At 40.6% G+C, this 17855-nt stretch overlaps 1 protein-coding gene across 1 annotated transcript in view; it reads left to right on the top strand.

Annotated features, from left to right (window-relative positions):
* Positions 1–17474, top strand: part of nek10 (NIMA-related kinase 10) — a 19557-nt gene extending 2083 nt beyond the window's left edge. The window contains exons 7-36 of the mRNA XM_030750693.1: positions 1–22; positions 111–189; positions 292–359; positions 2170–2249; positions 2327–2413; positions 2619–2843; positions 3325–3464; positions 4495–4556; positions 4735–4806; positions 4890–4954; positions 5124–5226; positions 5369–5497; positions 5603–5740; positions 5832–5877; positions 6352–6473; positions 7922–8024; positions 8107–8182; positions 8644–8773; positions 8875–8945; positions 10377–10584; positions 10732–10804; positions 10884–10952; positions 11265–11298; positions 11472–11509; positions 11704–11804; positions 11970–12080; positions 15090–15195; positions 15334–15377; positions 16067–16122; positions 16639–17474. The exon at positions 1–22 is cut by the window's left edge and continues 20 nt beyond it. Coding sequence (XP_030606553.1) covers positions 1–22; positions 111–189; positions 292–359; positions 2170–2249; positions 2327–2413; positions 2619–2843; positions 3325–3464; positions 4495–4556; positions 4735–4806; positions 4890–4954; positions 5124–5226; positions 5369–5497; positions 5603–5740; positions 5832–5877; positions 6352–6473; positions 7922–8024; positions 8107–8182; positions 8644–8773; positions 8875–8945; positions 10377–10584; positions 10732–10804; positions 10884–10952; positions 11265–11298; positions 11472–11509; positions 11704–11804; positions 11970–12080; positions 15090–15195; positions 15334–15377; positions 16067–16122; positions 16639–16675 — 2695 coding nt within the window. The 3' untranslated portion in view covers positions 16676–17474. The remainder of the gene's footprint in view (positions 23–110; positions 190–291; positions 360–2169; positions 2250–2326; positions 2414–2618; positions 2844–3324; positions 3465–4494; positions 4557–4734; positions 4807–4889; positions 4955–5123; positions 5227–5368; positions 5498–5602; positions 5741–5831; positions 5878–6351; positions 6474–7921; positions 8025–8106; positions 8183–8643; positions 8774–8874; positions 8946–10376; positions 10585–10731; positions 10805–10883; positions 10953–11264; positions 11299–11471; positions 11510–11703; positions 11805–11969; positions 12081–15089; positions 15196–15333; positions 15378–16066; positions 16123–16638) is intronic.
* Positions 17475–17855: the final 381 nt, after the last annotated feature.

The following is a 17855-nucleotide window of genomic DNA, read 5'->3' as shown; positions in this document are numbered from 1 at the left end:
AGGCGTCAGTTTACTCGCCAGGGTAAACGCTGTAATATTGTGTCTAAAAAAAGTGTTTTTTGACCAGTGATCTGATGCCACCCTGAACCCTCCTCTGTTTTGTCTCCCAGTATATGGAGTCTGTCACTGCTGTGTACATATCGTGTGGCGAGCAGGCGTTTGCCACGCAGCAGCTGGTCACGATGACCTGTGAGTAATCTGAAGGCAGTCTCACAGAGAAACACTGATAATATAAGCTGTCCTTATGTGTCCTTGTCCTTATCAGTGGCAGATTAACTGATTGCCTTCCAGATATCTTTCAGAAGCTGTCTGCCACTCAGGATCAAAGAGTCTGGGTCATCGAGAGTGGCGCTCACAGGGTAGGTGATAAGTTGTGAGGGGGGGGGGGGGGGGGGGGTATCTGTGACGGTGTGCTGTTTGCTGTCACTTTGTTGGCGTGTCTGGGTTAAACCAGAGAGACTCACTGTAAGACAGACGTGATGCTCAGAGAAGAAGCCTGAATGGAAATCTATGTGCAGCGGTGGTAAAAGTAAAACTTCCTGGAAAAAAATCTTTTAAAAACCTTCTTTTAAGTCAGCAAACCTTTAAAGTGGTTTTCTTTAAATCAGATTTGGCTGGCATTTCTGGCATTTACTTCCTAGAGATCATTAAAATTAGAGTTAATTTAGATAACGGTTCAAAAATGATGGCAAAATAAGTGCCTGGAGGCGTTTCAAGCTAATAGGTGCTTCTAGTTAGACTCTAGCTAAATTATGTAACATAAGAGGAAGTGACTGGTGGTTAAACATCCATCCATTCAGGGTCACAGGGGGGCTGGAGCCTATCCCAGCTGACATAGGGCAAGAGGCAGGGTACACCTGTACAGGTCACCAGCCTGTCGCAGGGCCAGCACAGAGAGACAAACAACCATCCACACTCATGCTCTCAGTCACACCTATGGGCAATTTAGAGTGACCAATTAACCTAACCCCAGTAAGTCAATGTCTTTGACTGTGGGAGGAAACCAGAGTACCCGGAGAAAACCCACGCAGACACGGGGATAACATGCAAACTCCACACAGAGAGAGAGAGAGAGGCCTGGGCCAAGGTGGAATCGAACCCAGGCCTCCCAGATGGTATTCTAACTGTGAGGCAGCAGTGCTAACCACCGCACCACCGTGCTGCCTATCCTTGGTTCTGTTGACAATTATTGTACTATTATAGCTATTTCACTGTTATTACTTATTTTTTACCTTGAATTTGATAGCATAATTAAAAAATAACATTCTTCATTCTTCATCATAGCATTATTCATCTGTTCATAAGACCTTGGCTTAGAATAATGTTTCCACAGTTAACAGCAGAATTTCCCAAATAGGAGAAAACGAGGAATAAATATCAAAATTGAATCACTTGGATTACCGAGCACATTTCTAAACCTCAGACAGCAGTTTTTTACAAAACAAACATTTAGAAAACTTGTAGAAGGTTTTTCTCTTCATATTAAATTTATGCCTCACTTTGGATGACGCAGATCTCGAATCCTTTGAAGCCCTCCAGAAGCCCAAGGTTTAAATACATCATCAGCTCTTCCTGAGCTTCAAATGTGGTTCTCCCACAGGGAACTGTATTGAGACAAAAAATCTGGTTCTTTCAACTATTTCCTCTTTTCCTGCTACACCTCTGCATTCTTGGGCTTTGTCCTAGTCACTCTACAAACACCAAAACATCTATTTTCTGCACCTTGTCTGAGTTTGGGTCATGGGGGCAGCAATCTACGCAGAGATGCCCAAACATCCCTCTCCTCAGCCTCCGCCTCTAGCTCTTCTGGGGGCACACCGAGGTGTTCCCAAGCAAGCCAAGCGGTGTGATCTCTTCAGTGTGTCTAGCTCAGGATCTCCTCCCAGTTTGACATGCACCTAAAGACCTTTAGGTCCAGGAAGCATCCTGGTCAGATGCACGAACCACCTCAACTTTTGATGTGGAGGAGGGGCAGCTCTGCTCCGAGTCCCTCCTGAATGACCGAGAATCTAAATATTTCTCTAGGGCTGAGTCAGACACCCTTACCAGGAAGTTCATTTCTATCCATTGGTATTCATGATCTAATTCTTTTAGTTAAAAGATTTAAAAAGTTGTGCTTTCCTTGTTGTGGATGTGCGCTGTCATTGTCTCTCACTCTCACTCTTCCAGACTCTGGTGAAACTCCTCTCTACAACCGATAGCAGTGTGCTGCTGGGAGCCCTGCTAGCCCTCACCACTTTGGCTGAAAGGTAAGTGGATGCTGCCCTCAAGACTTTAAATACACAGATGATTTCATCTGTTGCAAGACTTTTTTTTCCTCCTGCAGCTTAGAATGCAAGGAGGAGATTGGAAAGCTAACAATAGTGGAGAGCCTCCTTGTAATACTGCAAGAATATGACCTTCTATCAAAGAGGTAAGAAATCACTTCTGAGTTACTATTGTAATTTATGGAAAAGGGTTTTTCATCCATTAGAGCTGATATATAGAGTCATAAAATCTGAAAAGAAGCTGAGAGCGATGCATAAAACAGAGCTGGAGTAATGAAGTTTCTGTTATCTCCGCAAGTACCAAGTCATATTCACATAACATAAATAATATGGGGGTTAAACGTCCCCCAGGATGAGCGCTGAGCTGCTGAGGCTGCTGTGCCCGGTTCAGCTCGTGAGGGCGCAGGTAAGGGAGCTGGACGGACTGCCAGCGCTGCTGAGCCTGCTGCACGGCCAGCACCTGAAGCTGCTGTGGAGTGTCACCTGGGTCCTAGTCCAGCTCTGCGAGGACCCCGACACCAGGGCAGAGATCAGAAGCTGGGGTGGAGTGCAGCAGCTCCTCTGGCTGCTCAACAGGTTTGTGAAATTGAGCATCACTTCAGTGGCAGTTTTAAAATCTATAGTCTGTAAGTTGTGTTCACTGGTGTGAGTTTTGTCTTTGAAGGGACAGATCAGCAGATGTTACCTTATACCTCCGTAAAGTTGGAAGGTTCACATGAGATTAAAAGTGAGCAGATATGCTGTCTCCAAAAACACGGGCTCTTTAATCTGTCGTGATGCAGCTTGTAACACTACAAACCCACAGCAGAGAGCTTAGATTTAAAAAATGGATGACAGAATTTGAAGGATATGAGTTTTTAAAAGTGTAACCAACCATGTTGGTTACTCTTTTTTCTACTTCTTGTCAGAAACATAAACATTTCATCAGGTAATGATGGAGGTTGGGACTATATTTGCGTGAGCAGCATCAAAAAGCTTTGTCCTGAGGCCTAAAACTTTTGCAGACGTCATTATTTGTCAGGGTGCCACAAAATAATGCACAAAATAACTCACACAGTGACCGGCAGTACGTTTCTGACCGCTCGTCCATCGAGGAGCTCTCCAGCGCCAACGCTGCCGGCCGCATCCAGATGGAGCACGTGAGGGAGGAGCTCAGCCCACAGGAGGTGGTGGACAACGCGATCGCCCTCCAGTCAGGTCAGGCAACACACTGCATATCACACAGTAAAATACTGTGTTGTCATTTGGAGCCTTTGAGGTTTGTTTTTTTTAGCTGGTTATAATGTACACACTCACAAATAAGGTATCTTATTGTACCTTTAGTTTACCCTCAAAAAAGGGGGGGGGGGGTGTACCTCACAGACCAATCTTGAACTACTTTGTACCTTAATCGTGTAACGATAGAAAAGCAGACCTTTTAAAAAGGTGCAAAGGTGCATTAATTTATATGATCTATTAATTTATTCAGTTATATACTTGGAAATACTGGCATTTGTGTAGTACTTTTCTTTAGAGTAAACTGGAGTACCTGCAGAAAAACAGATTTTCTAAGAGACTTCATTTATAAAATCCAGTCACATGGAGAACAAAGACCGCAGGAAAGTTCAAACCAAGAACAGCCTGCAGTAATATTTTACCTAATTTGGCTGAACACAGGCGATCTTTTAAAGCTGCAGATTAAAATCTAGAGGAGAAGGTGGAAATATGATTGGGAACATATTTGTATCTTTGTGACTCCTGGGAATTTAAACCTTATGATTCAATAATACCCGTCCCCAGGTCTGTGCAGGGACAGAACGGGACATTTGCTGCACCTCTGTTTCTGAGTGTCTATGATAAAGCATTAACTTGTCCTCACCACTGCGCTGAAAGAACATGCTAACCCAGGCTTATCAGACGCTGAGAATGTAAACAGTCTTTTCCTGATGTGAGACAGTGACGACTGCAGAGATCTGTAATTGCAGAGGAAGTGGTTGTAAATTTCCTGTTTTCAAATGTCTGATGACTCGAGCATAAAACCAGAACTCATTCTCGCTCACTCTAAATATGCATGTGCTGAGAAGTATCAATAAGGATTTCAAACACAGGGTTCCAGTGTTTCCTCCGGCCTTTTATGTTTTTTAGAGTCATATAAATATTTCAGCTGAAATCCAGACTCTTTAGGACTGCATGATTGTATATATGACTTCTTAAATTAAATGGTATCCCCTTGGTATCCCATTTGCAGCCTGCTGTACAGCTCTGACTGAGATGAGTCTTGATGACACATCTGCTCACCACATTGTGCAGGTAAAGAAAGTTGAAGAGCACATTTTAATCAAACTGAGAATGCTTAGGTAGAAAATCAGGTCCTTTTACTCTTGCTCATGTTAAAAGAGAGAAATATGTAAAAGCTTAAGATGTATTACAGAAATATAAAAACGTGTCTTATGTAAAACATCAGTTACATTTGGCCTTCTTTTCTTAGGAAAATGGCATCTATATAATTGCACAGTTGATTTTGCTGTATAACTCTGGAGAAATGGTCACCTCTTTACAGGTATATGGTTTTATATGTAACAAATTGGATTATGATGGATATGTTCTAACTATGAGAAATAACATGCGTTTGTGTATTGGCAGTGCTATGCGTTCCGGGCGCTCCGATTTCTCTTCAGCGTGGAAAGAAACAGACATCTGTTTAAAAGGTGATGAAACACCATTAAAAAGTTTAAAAGCATAACAGAGAAACTGTCTGAGTTTAAGTTCATGACATGCATAAATCCTTTTAAAATTAGCTACTGTAGGAAACTTTCCAGGGAGAGAAATCTCATTAAGGCTTTCCGCTGCTGTTTTGTGATCTTTTATCCATCACAGACTCTTTCCCACAGACCTCTTTGAGCTGTTTATTGATGTTGGACATTATGTGCGGGACCTCACAGCCTATGAGGGCCTGCAAACCAGAGTTTCACTCTACACTGTAAGAAACGGCTTCTAAATGGGTTTATTTGTTTGTTCAGCTGGTTTGAGGTTGGAAAAAAAAAAAGGAAAAAATAACAGTGAATGCTTCAGGGTAAAATAAATGAAGTAAACTGACAAAGTTCAGTGTGCTTTCAATGCAGAAAGAGGAACTGGATAATCTGAGAGAGGGCATTGAAGCAGTGGACCAGAGCCGGCCTCCCCTCAGAGTGATCAACGGTTACTCTATACTGGACCATCTGGGCACTGGGGCCTGTGGAAGCGTCTTTAAGGTAAACAGCAGTAAACAGTAAAACATGATCAAAAGTGAGAAACTGCAGTTGGCTGTGAAACGCGCTTCAAGTCATTCCAGTTAAATGTTATCGATTCGACAACAGGTCCAAAAACAGAGCGGCCAGAACATCCTGGCACTGAAGGAGGTGAATCTACACAACCCGGCATTTGGCAAAGACAAGAAGTCGAGAGACAGCAATGTGGAGAAAATCATCTCTGAGCTCACAATCATCAAAGAGCAGGCACTCGGCTCAATACTAGTCATAAAAATGAACTGTATTTGGAGTAATACTCATATTTTCCGACGTTAATGTGTCGCTTGTTTTCCTCTAGATGACACACCCGAACATTGTTAAATATCACAAGACATTTTTGGAAGGTGAGCGTTAATGAACTGTGCTGACTCCAGCTGCTGTGATTAAAGGGGACCTATACTCAGGCTCTATTATAGGATATTTCCATGATTCATAGTTCAAAGTCATCCAATGCAGTAGCATGTAGTCTGTAATAAGGGTCTATGCAGTCCTCTGCCTGAAACAAGGCTTTTTTTTTTAGCTCCTCTCCCCTCAAAGTCACCCTTTCTTTAACAACTTTCTTATGATTTGATGGCCTCCATAAATAGAAGTTTTAACAGGAAGTGGCTTCTGGCTTACAACCATAGCTGCGTGCCTGAGATGATTGTAAATATCCAATAGAAAAAAAAAATGGCTGAAACAGCATTTAGAGCAGTCTGAGCATCAGGCTTTTGGCTCACAGGGATTCCTTACCTACTGAGAGAGAATAAGGTCCCCTTTCAATAGAAAAAAATAAACAAACCTAAGGTTGAACACAATAATCGTATTGACCATTTTAGGTGACAGGCTGTACATTGTGATGGAACTGATTGAGGGAGTGCCGCTGGCTGAACACTTGAACTCTCTGAAGGAAAAGCAGCAGCAGTTCACTGAAGACAGACTCTGGAATATATTCATACAGGTAACAAATGCTGAAGTGTCTGGGAAATAAACCTATCTTTGTAAAGTTCTCTTACTGAATGGGTTTTGGTTTCCCAGGGCACAGGTAAGCTGTGTTTTTGTCGTGTGACATACTGTAGCTGTGGAACAAAATGATTTACTTTAATATGTCACATAATGTGGGGATGATTGGAAGCTCAAAGGACTTGAAATGACGATGGGACAGAAACCTTCTAAAAATCCTGGATTTAGATCCAAGTCTGGATCAACTTCAGAGGTCCGTCCTTTAAATGTGGCCCAAGACTTCACTCTGGGAACATTTTCTCACAAATCTATTCCTGACTTTTTGAGTAATCCCTCTAGCAAGTAACTGAAACAATCACAGAACCTCTTCTTGATGGTCTTTTTCTTCTTTTGGCTGCTCCCCTTTGGGGTCACCACAGTGGATCATTTGCCTCGATCTCACTTTATCCCTAGCATCCTCCTCTGTCACATCAACCCTCTGTATGACCTCCTTCGAAGCACAAGTAAAGGATTGAATTGCTGATTCAGAAGACATACAGAAGTGAACCTTGATTTTAGGCTGCTGCAAAAGTCCAGAAATACAGAAGTCCATAAGTGAAGGCAAACTGAATATAATCACATACAGGGAAGACAAAGAGGTGCTGAGACACAGAACAAAGGAAAGGTGGGACTGAGGGCACACTGAGGGCTAATGAAGGTTAGACACAGGCACACACAATCAACACACTCCAGACAAGACACAGGAAACAGAACGAAACAGGAAGTAAACAAAAACCCATTACTGGAATGAAGAAAAATAAAAACTAAACTAAACTGAAAGAATTAGCTACACAGACGGATGAAGGGAAATGCTCAGAGGGGCTAAAACTTAAAAATAAACTCCCAAAACATAACAATCAAAACTTTAAACACCAAAACAGAAACACAAACTCAGAAATTCTGCGTCCACGACACTCCTCGGTGGACTTAAAAAGGACAAATAGAAAACTAGAAGGTGGAGATACATGTTTGTTGTAGTTCTAATGCAAATCTCATCTAAAACACTAAAAAATCAAGCCTAAATATTAGCTAAATATTGTAACATAATTCACCTTTATATCATTAACAGTGCTAATAACACGTAGGTCAATATTAATTCAAATACATAAATTAGGTAAATGATGGAGGTAGCTGAACTGTGAGAGGAAGCCAAACATTAAACTTTCCAAGTACGACAACATTTTCCTTTTAAATTATTCCACGTTTTCTGGAGCAAAATTAAAACAAGTCATTTTCCAGCAGATGAGAATTTTTGGTCTGATCCATTTCTGTGGACATAATAACCAAGATGAATGGAAATAATTTCCACTTGGCAAAAGTGACACATTTGGCTGAGTCACGAGTCTCTCCCAAAGTCGTTTTAACAGCTAGATCAGAAATGAATATAATTTCTTCACGTTCCTTCAGATGTGTCTGGCACTGAGGTACCTGCACAAGGAGAAGAGGATCGTCCATCGCGATCTGACGCCAAACAACATCATGCTCGGGGAAAAAGATAAAATCACCATTAGTGAGTGCGCACTTACTTTTTTCCCACCAGCACATCTCCAGCCATGTGAAAACTTTAACCCGTGTCTTTCCTCTACCTGAAGCTGATTTTGGCCTCGCTAAGCAGAAGCAGGAGAACAGCAAGCTCACATCGGTGGTCGGCACCATCCTTTACTCCTGGTGAGGAAGTTGAGTCCAAACATTCAGCTGTTTTTGACTCATGTTAGAGCTGTTATGAAAGGCTGTTAAAGACACACGCATTTAGCAGCTTAAGAGTGATTATGGTCCGAGCTGTGTACAGTTGTTTTGTATTAGTAAAGCTGTGGCAACAAAAATCTGCTCACATAAACACATGGTGGGAACTCTCCTCCCAGTAGAGGTTTAAATACACTGGTAGTGATTAAAATAAGCCTCAGTTTGGCTTCAGGTAAAGCCGAGGGCTAAATTTGAGTTTTAGAGTTTGGAGTCCACTGTTGTCTGACTCACACATACACTTCCTTTTCCCCTATCAAATCATGGGTTACTTCTAACCTTCGGTGATTAAGGTCAGATTTTTTGGCTCCATTCGGAGAGTCATTGTATGAATGGTCCTCATGACTTAAGATTTTCAGAGATGTGTGTGTGTGTTGGTGTGTTGTTAGTCCAGAGGTGGTGAAAAATGAGCCGTATGGAGAGAAAGCTGACATCTGGGCTTTGGGTTGCATCCTCTATCAGATGACCACTTTACGGCCTCCGTTCTACAGCAGTAATGTGCTGTCACTGGCCAGCAAGGTAATATGAAGACAGACAAGAGTCAGATTTTACTCCTGACCTCAGATTTTTGCTTTCTGCTGTCAGACACTGTTCATTTACTTTTAACTCTCTGCTGACAGATTGTCGAGGCCAACTATGAGCCGGTTGAAGAAGGAGCTTTCTCAGAGAGAGTCACCGATATGATTAAATGGTGAGCACAGACTGTATACAAAAGATGGATAAAGCCACTGGGACATCACCCATTGGTTCCTCGACTCTACGTTTGAGCGTTTTGGCCACAGCCATGTTGTTTATTGGCTCCAGAAGGTACCGTATTTTTCCTGAGAGGCTGGAGGGCCAAGTTATCCGTACTCCACCCTTGCTTAGCAAGCTGCGTTTAAGATTCAAGATTCCTTTATTGTTCTTGCATCCGCAACGAGATTCACATGTGCTTCTCAGAACAGTTGCTCTCACAGGCAAAAAGAAAGATAAGTTATAAATAAATAAATAGATTAGGTAATTAAAAAAATAGAGTAAGTGCACACAAAATAGTAAAATAAATATTGAAATAAATACAGAATCCACAATCGAGTACAGCTGCTGAGCTGCTGCTGTACCATGTGGGGATCCCATGGCTCAGGACATTCAGTTTTCTGAGTGTTCTCAGAAAATAAAGTCACTGTTGTGCTTTCTTGACCAGTGAGTTTGTCTTTATTGTCCATGTGAGTTCTTCAGAAATATGTGTGCCAGAACCTGAAGCTGGAGACTCGCTCGGTCCCCGTTGATGAGATGTGGCCAATGTTCCTGAAGTCGACGATCAGTTCTTCTGTCTTTTTGGTGTTCGGTGTCAGGCTGTTATCTGTTATCTCTGAACCTCCTCTCTGTAGGCGGTCTCACCACTGTGGTGTCATCCGCAAATTTAATAGTTACGTTGGTGTGGTGGCCTGCTACACAGTCATGTGTGTACGGAGAGAGGAGAAAGGGGCTCAGCACACAGGCCTGAGGGGCTCCAGTGCTGAGCGGCAGTGTGGTGGAGTGATGGAGTCCCATCTTGACTGACTGATTTACTGATTTACGACTGATTTATAAATTGTAATGGTGCATACCCACAAATCTGTGACTTGGTGCTAAGTAATAAACTAAAAGAATTTTGAATTTGACAGACCAAAACTAAAGCACAGAGATCTTGATTAACTTTAAGTCTCTAAATGTATGTATTATAAACTCATCCAGTCATTATGAATGGTGAAAACTTTCCACAGAGGCCAAAATAATTTTTTGTTGAGCATTTTAACATGAGAGTCTGTAGGGACTGACCCACTTTTGGAGCCAGCCTCAAGCAGCCATTAGAGGAAATGCAGCATTATGCCTTTCTCTGTTAGCTTCATGCTTCAGTCCTTTTATTTTGAAAAAGTCATTATCAAGTCAACTAAAGAAGGTGGCTGTCAGAAGGCTGCTTTTGCCTCATTATTTCTATATTGTTTATGTGCTACTGTGGATAAAATATGGGTTTATGAGATTTGCTTTGCATGTTTTGTCCCTGTTGAATAAGTAAAATATTAAAGTAAGAGAATTACAAAAATCACTCACTTATTTAACAAATTCATACAGTACTTTACTCTGCAATGGGATGTCCTGTCAGGTGTTTGAGTCCAGATGCAGACCAGCGACCGGACATTGTGGCTGTCAGCTCCAGGATCTCTGACCTCATGATGAGGCTGATGGATGGACTCTACACTTCCCAGAATGCACTGGAAAGAAGAGCAGAGCGTGACAGGAAACGAGCACAGAAGTACTTCCTTGAAAGAGACAAAATTAGGATGAACTGCTCTCAGTCAAACTTGTCACAGGTGAATTTAGAATTTTGAGAATCAGAAAAGACTCTTAACTTTATAAAAGGTTAATATGAACTTCTGCACTGTGTTGTAATGCTTGTAAATAATTTGGATTTTTAGTATATCTGCAGGATTTTAAAGCAGGTGCTCCATATTTTGCAGGAAGGACTGTTAGTGAAGACTGAACGTAGACCTTCACGCTGCTGCAGCCACAGCGAGCAGAGAATCAGTCACGGTATCTCTGCTTTATGCTGCTCAGGATTTAACACAAACTGTGAAGGATATGCAAACATAATGATTACATTTGTTTTTAGATGACAGCTCAAATGAAGATATTGAACTATCCCATAGGATGGACACCAACCCTACAGGAACACACTGTGGTTAGTGCTGTTAAAGCTGGGACGAAGTCCGCGATCAGATTTTTATTTCTTACTCCTCAGAGAAATGTGTTGTTGTTTCTGATTAATGGATATATGATTATTATGATTATTATAATTAGAAAAACATTCACAGGCGTGTTTGCCTGGAAATAACTCACTGTTGGTGGTTGTGGCATCATTCAGTGATTTGAGCTTACTGTTTGAGGCTTTTCCGTTATTTTCTTGTTTTTTTCTCACTGTTTTTTTTAATGTTATTATTGTGGATTTTGCTCACGAATCCCCATCTGTTTTACTATTTTGCTTTACTCAAAGGCTCAAAGTCAACTGCCTGTGCTACCCCCACCAGGTAAGCTTAAACACATTTCCAGATTTATGATTTATGATAGATCTGGGCTTGATGTATGTGGTAGCAGTCTTGAGCTCATCATTTTGACTTGTAGAATATGAAGATGTTTGTTGGTGAGCACACACACACACACACACACTGAAGTTACCTTTCTGATTTACTCTTTCCCTCAGTGGGGATTTTGCAGCTGCACAGGTGAAAACAAGACCAGGTAATTTTTTTTATCTCATGGGAATGTTCAACACTCAGCTTTTGCATTTCTCACAAGATGAAGATCATAAAATGTTGCTGATTATAAGAAGGCTACACAAACAGAGCAGCCCAGCGAGCCTTTTAAAATGTGCCTGCATTGCTTTCTTTAGCCCTCATCAGTCAGTCAGTGAGTGGGTTTTTCTGTAACCTCAGTGTCAGCAGGAATCTGCGTCTCACAGAAGAAGCTTCGGCAGATTGATGATCCCATTCAGAGGCTCCTCGTGCAGCTGCACAAAATCATCTTCATCACTCAAGTAAAGTCATAAAGAAATGTTTGTTGAATCTCATGAGTCAAAATTACAGCTGTAGTCACAAAAGGCCCTATCAGGACTGTTTGGTCCAGTTGGCATATTTTTTGTCTGACTGCAGTGGATACTATTGTATTGTATTGTAATAACCTGTGTTTATTTAATTTCCAGCTCCCACCCTCACCACACCACAACCTTAAACGACGCCTCGTTGAAAGATTTAAAAAGTCCCTCTTCCACTTTGGCAGCGATCCGTACAACCTGAAAGTGGAGCTCAGCAAGGTTTGAACTGCCGACTCTCAATTCAGAGTGAAAACGCAGGGAAACTGGGAAATAAGGTCAGCCAGAATCTGTGTTCAAAGGATCGCACAGTGGTTGCCCTAAAGTGCCGGTTTTCTTCGTAATGTAGGGCTGCTCAGCTATCCCAGCAGTCATAGTCACGATTAATTTGGTCATTGTGATCATACTATGAATCAACACCATCACCATGACTTTGGAAACATCAAATATTTATTGGGCTAAAGAAAAACTGCTGATTTCCTTGAACATCAGTATAGTACGGTAAGCAGACCACAGCCTGATGCAGAGTGTTTCAGGTTTTAGGGAAGGGCAAAATCAGTCCAATGAATGCAACCATGGGTCACATTTAGTGTAACTACTTCAGTAAAAGCACAGAGACAGGAATGGAAAATATTTACTGTATTTCTTGGACGCAGCTCTGTGAAAGAATGCTTTTATGCTGCGGTTTCACCACCTTGGTGTAAAAACCAGAAACAAAGCCAGCACTGTTTCAGTGCTCTTCTCGCTCCTCGATCAGTTTACTCCATGTGTGCTGTCGCCCAGCACACATGGAGTAAACTGAGAGGCTGCTGTAAGCTATTTTCAAACCACACCTGAGATCCTGCAGCTCTGTCCTTTCACTTTAGTGATACAGTAAGTCACAGGTGAGACGTTTCGTAACACGGTCGCGCTAATGTTTAAATTTACATTTAAACCACGTCAAAAACATGTTCCTGCATGAATTTTAATTGAGCTGCTGAACCGATGGCAAAATATTTTCATTATGAGATCAGAGCTCACCTTTCTGTGTCTGTGCTGCTGACATGATTAATGTAAAGCAGTGGAAAAGTTACCTCATAAACAATTTTTATGGCTAATGATAAATCTGCTCTCAGTCCACTCATGGATGATTTTAAATAGTAAACACTTCTCCCTCTAATTACAAAGAAGATTAATGTTTGGACTGAGTGCAGAACATTTTATTAACTTGGCTCATCTTACGCTGTAAAACTTCTTTAAGGATCTGATGACTGAAGACTGTTTTTGGGCACAGTAATTATCAGAAAACAACGACTAACAGCACTCCACCCCTGGAGTGCCAAAATATATCAGCAAAAGGGGTTAAATCATTATTTTGTCATTATTACTATAGCTGAGTAACTGAAAGTACTCAGAAAAAGCTGTGCATGCTAGCACTGGTTGAAGATACTATTCATAATTTTCTAAAATCCAAATGCGATAACAGAACATTTAATGTTTTAAAAAACCCAGATGTCAGAAACCTGAATACATATCTGTGAAAAAGTCTCAAACAATCCCTAATTTCTTTATATTTTGTTAGGAAAATACAAAATAGGTGAAGCAGTTTATTGAAAGATATGCAGGTAAACATACATGCAGGAAATACAGCATATAAGGCAAAAACAGAGTCTGTACAGTTCTAATGAGCATGCGTAGCCTGAACTCTCCGAGGCAGCTTTCTTGTGTCTTCAGGAATATTTCTCCAGGTTTCTTGAAGGACCTTTGAAGCTTTTCTTTGGATGTTGGCTGCCACTGTTAATATCATCCCACACTGCTTCAGTAATGATGTAGTCTGGGCTCTGGGGGGGCCAATCCATGACAGATAGTGTTCCATTGTGTGTGGTTTTTTTTTTTTTATCCAGGCATGCATTTTCTGCATTGGCAGTGTGTTTGGGGTCATTGTCATGCTGAAAAATGAAGACACTTTCTATGGTGGATCAAAATCTGATGGTACTTACTAAATACCCAAGGAAGCACAAATAATCCTGCAGTCTCAGAGCAAAGTGCTTTATTGGGGTGATATCCCTCCATAAAACCCAATGCCACTGATTTTCGGTCCGGTTCTTGTGTAATTTGGCATACTTCAACCTTTTCTCCCCTGTCTGCTCTGTTTACACACAACACTGGTTCATCACTTGAGTTGGTTGGCTTTTCTGTGCTTGAGGGATTCATAGGTCAGTGGCGTAACAAAAAAACTAACAAAACCTCCTCTGAAAATGGTCGGGTACAAGGACATAGGCTGAAAATGGGTGACAGAGCAGCTAATGTCCAACGAAAAATGCTGAAAGACCTTCAGAAAGCCTAAAGTCTGGCATCCTAGAAAGAAAATACCAAGAAATGAGGGGTAGCTCAAGATTTTGCACAGTATTGAATTTGTATTTACAAAAGACAAAGAAAACCTTGATAAGACTTTACCTGAGGCCATAGCCCATTGGCTCTTTATTAGACATTATAAAGCACTTATTGATGCCTTGTTCTGCAAGACCATACTCTAAAACTAAGACCATTAACTAAGAGTTTTACCTCAGTAACTTAATTACTGCGTAGTGATAATTTTAGTGAAGCTTTATCATCTCTATATACTCTGCTCAGTATGGGCCTCATACAGTGGTAGAGCCACCCTTAATAAGACCTTATACAATCTGCTCTGTGATGTGATGTTTGCCTAAAACATTATTATTTGATAGAAGAATAAAGTCAGCAGAGGTGGACTAACTTCGGAGACATTCAAACATGACTTATAAAAGAGGCATTAAACTGTGAAATCATCGTGAAAAACCTTCAAAAGTCAGAAACTGAGGCGCAGGTTTACATGGTGAACAAGGTGTTAATATGTGCTTTCAAATGGTGACTAAGGAGTCAGTAGGCTCCTAGCATGCAGGCTGACAAGCATATAGTTAATGGTAATTATGTGTAGCTGGATGTAAAGCCAACACTAAAACACATTCTCTCAGTTAAGAAGCTAAAACTAGAAGCATGTTTGGAGGATGGGGTGCTCTGAAAAGAAGATAAGCAGCATTGATTACTGCCTGATGGAACAATCAGGTAATTGTCTGACAAAATGTCAGCCGATCACCTCTAAACTCTCTAAACTGGTGACACCGGAGTTATAATATTAATGTACCTGCCAGATGTCTTGTAAGAATCAAATTTCTCAGGTAAATCAGGTAAAACTTGGCAGTGTTTGTCTCTCCTCTTCTTGGCTTCCAGCTCCTCCAGGCCTCTCCAGAGCTGATGGAGTTTGGTTCAGCCAGTTCAGACTGGTGGCCTCTGATCCACCGCTTCACAGGAGACGTCCACACCACTGAAAGCGCAGGTAGCACCATCACCACCCCCAACTTCACTGAAGGCAGAGCAACTTATGCAGAAACAGAATTTGGTTTATCCTCGGCTTGATTATCGGAAGATCGGCCGATGTGTCGAAATGTTGATGTTACCTTCTTTGTTTTGACAGCTGATGGGAATCTCAGAGATGGCGTTACATATCAGCAGATGCAGGTTGGTGTCTCACGAAAAATCAGGAATCTTTTATAATAGGAATAGTTTTGATAAAAGTTACTTGGGTGTTTTTATTTATTAACAAGGGTAAGGTGAAAAAGTCCATCCAGGGTGGAGATGTTCCTCAGAGTTTAGCAATGCCTGGATGCAGCTCACTACAATCAAAAGGCAGCTTCCTGTTTTTGTTTTTATGGCGTGAAAGGGTTAAACCATTGTTTGTAGAAATGTCACTGCAGGCGGGAGAGTGAACCACCAAGAAAAGAAAAACTAAGTTAAGTGACTGATTTATTTAGAGAATAAATGGTGTTGTGCCAACTATTATTTAATTAAAGTTCAAGTTTTTTTAATTTGTTTATTTTAATTTTATTTATTTAACTTTATCCTAAAGATGAGCTATTTCTATAGATTTTGGCAATTAAAAAAATACAAATCAGTCAGGAATAAATTCATTAATAAAATTTAATTTTAACCTCCCGATACCCTGCATCTTCATTTGGCTTTTTTGCACCTTATACTTCAGCATTCAACACTCAGCATAAATCCAAGCATCCCAAACAAGAGCTCAGGTCTCAGGATGTTACATTTTATAGAGCTGTATTACTTTATAACTGCAGGTGTCGACTGTGTTTCCTCTTATTTAATTTTCACTTCATCATCATCATCAGCTACTGAAGTTCAAATGTTTTCAGGGGGTCATTGAGGAACTCCTGGATGAGAACAGCTACTATGAGCCAACAAACAGCAGGTACGCTGGAAATGCTGCATTCAGCTCAAACACTGGACTCTTAAAATTCAGGCCTTGCACTTTTGGTCACATGTTCAAGACAAGTCATCATTATTCTCAGAGCACACCCATGATAGATTTTATTTTAATGGCAGTAACTGCTTTGTTTCTGTGGTTACATAATATCAGTGAGATATTATCCTGATTTCCAACTCTTTATTTTTATGTTTGCATTATACTAGAGTAGCATTGCATCAGTAACAGTTCAAAATTACTTGCTGGGCCTTGGTGCAGCCCCCTCAGTTCATTCTGTCTGAAACAAGCTATTTTAGCCCCTCCTCCTTTAAGCCAACTTTCTTTTGATTGGCTGCTCCTCTCAAGGAACAGCAGGTGGGTGGGGCTTCTGTGTACAGCCAGAGCTGTGTACCTGAGATGACCTTATTAAGGATACCAACTCTTTTATGTCAAACTGAGTCAGGAGTAGAAAAAGAGTTAAAATTAAAACAAAGATTTTTTTTAATGTTCTTTTTCTTTTAGGCTCGAAAAGAAAAGAAATGACCAAGAAAAGAAGTAACAGTTATCGTCACTCATCCCTGAAAAGTTACCTGGGGAACCTTCACAGTGGTACTTCATCTCTGCTTGCAGTCTAATGAACCTTAATCCCAACCCTCATTATACTTTTTTTTTTATTTATAAAAGTAATGTGGTAACACATTCATTTGTTTGCACAAGGTTATAATGACACCTTACCGTAGTGGTCATGTTCATGTTACCACACACCTCTTTTGTTCTCAGGCTTTATTGTTGCCTTGTTTTTACTGTAAATGTGATGTGACTGTGTGAATCTCCAAAGATATATTGATGTATATGTATCTGTAATTAATGTTGAGGCTTATTATTCATTTCTATCACTTCAGTATAACAATTTAAAACCTGTTTTTTTTTGCAGCCCGTTATCCTCTCAGGCCCAGACACTGCATGTCACAGCACGTGTTTTTCAAGTGGCTGCAAGCCACAATTACCTTGTTTGCTTTCAGCGAGCTGATAAGAAGCAAAGCTTTGACCTTAATTCAACATATCACAATGTTTGACTGCATTTCAAAGAGAAGAAAAACAGGTCAGATGTTTAGCACTGTGTTAAAATGCACTCCAGCAGCATTCTCAATACAATGAACATCTAAAACATGACTGACAGCTGAAGATAAGCTTTCTTTAGCACTGTAATCTGTATAAAACTAGTTTAAAACACGCTTTACTAATAAACATTTGATTGAGTAAATATCCACCAATAATCATGTTTTAATATTATTATACATGTCTATTTATTTGCAGTGCTGTGAGGGTTTGATGAAAAGGTCATGTAACTGAGCAGAGTAAAGGTACAAAATCCACACAAGGGCAATGCCAAATAAAGGTCTGCTTTCCAAATAATAGTCATTATCAGCAATATGTACTTCAACAAAAGTAAAAGTACTGGAGAAAAATGAACTGTTTTAACTTTGCTTTAAGAGACCATCGTGCAGTCTTCATATTTACGTTATTGTGGAAAAAAAAAGTCTTTAACAGTCGTCCTAAATAACAGATGTGTTGAGTTGTGAAATCTGTGTGTAGATTTGGTTCATAATTGTTTCATTTTTCTGTTTTAAGTGGTCCAGGAAAAAAGTTCTCATCCACGAATCACTTAATTTTCTCTTTTTCCAAAATATAAGAAGTTTGACACATTTGCCCTCAAATTGTTATTTAGAGTGAAACTG

This window comes from Archocentrus centrarchus, chromosome 16 (assembly GCF_007364275.1).
Source record: "Archocentrus centrarchus isolate MPI-CPG fArcCen1 chromosome 16, fArcCen1, whole genome shotgun sequence".
Classification (NCBI taxonomy): Eukaryota; Metazoa; Chordata; class Actinopteri; order Cichliformes; family Cichlidae; genus Archocentrus; species Archocentrus centrarchus.
Note: the sequence above shows the minus strand (reverse complement) of the source record. Positions and strands in the feature narration are given on the sequence as shown.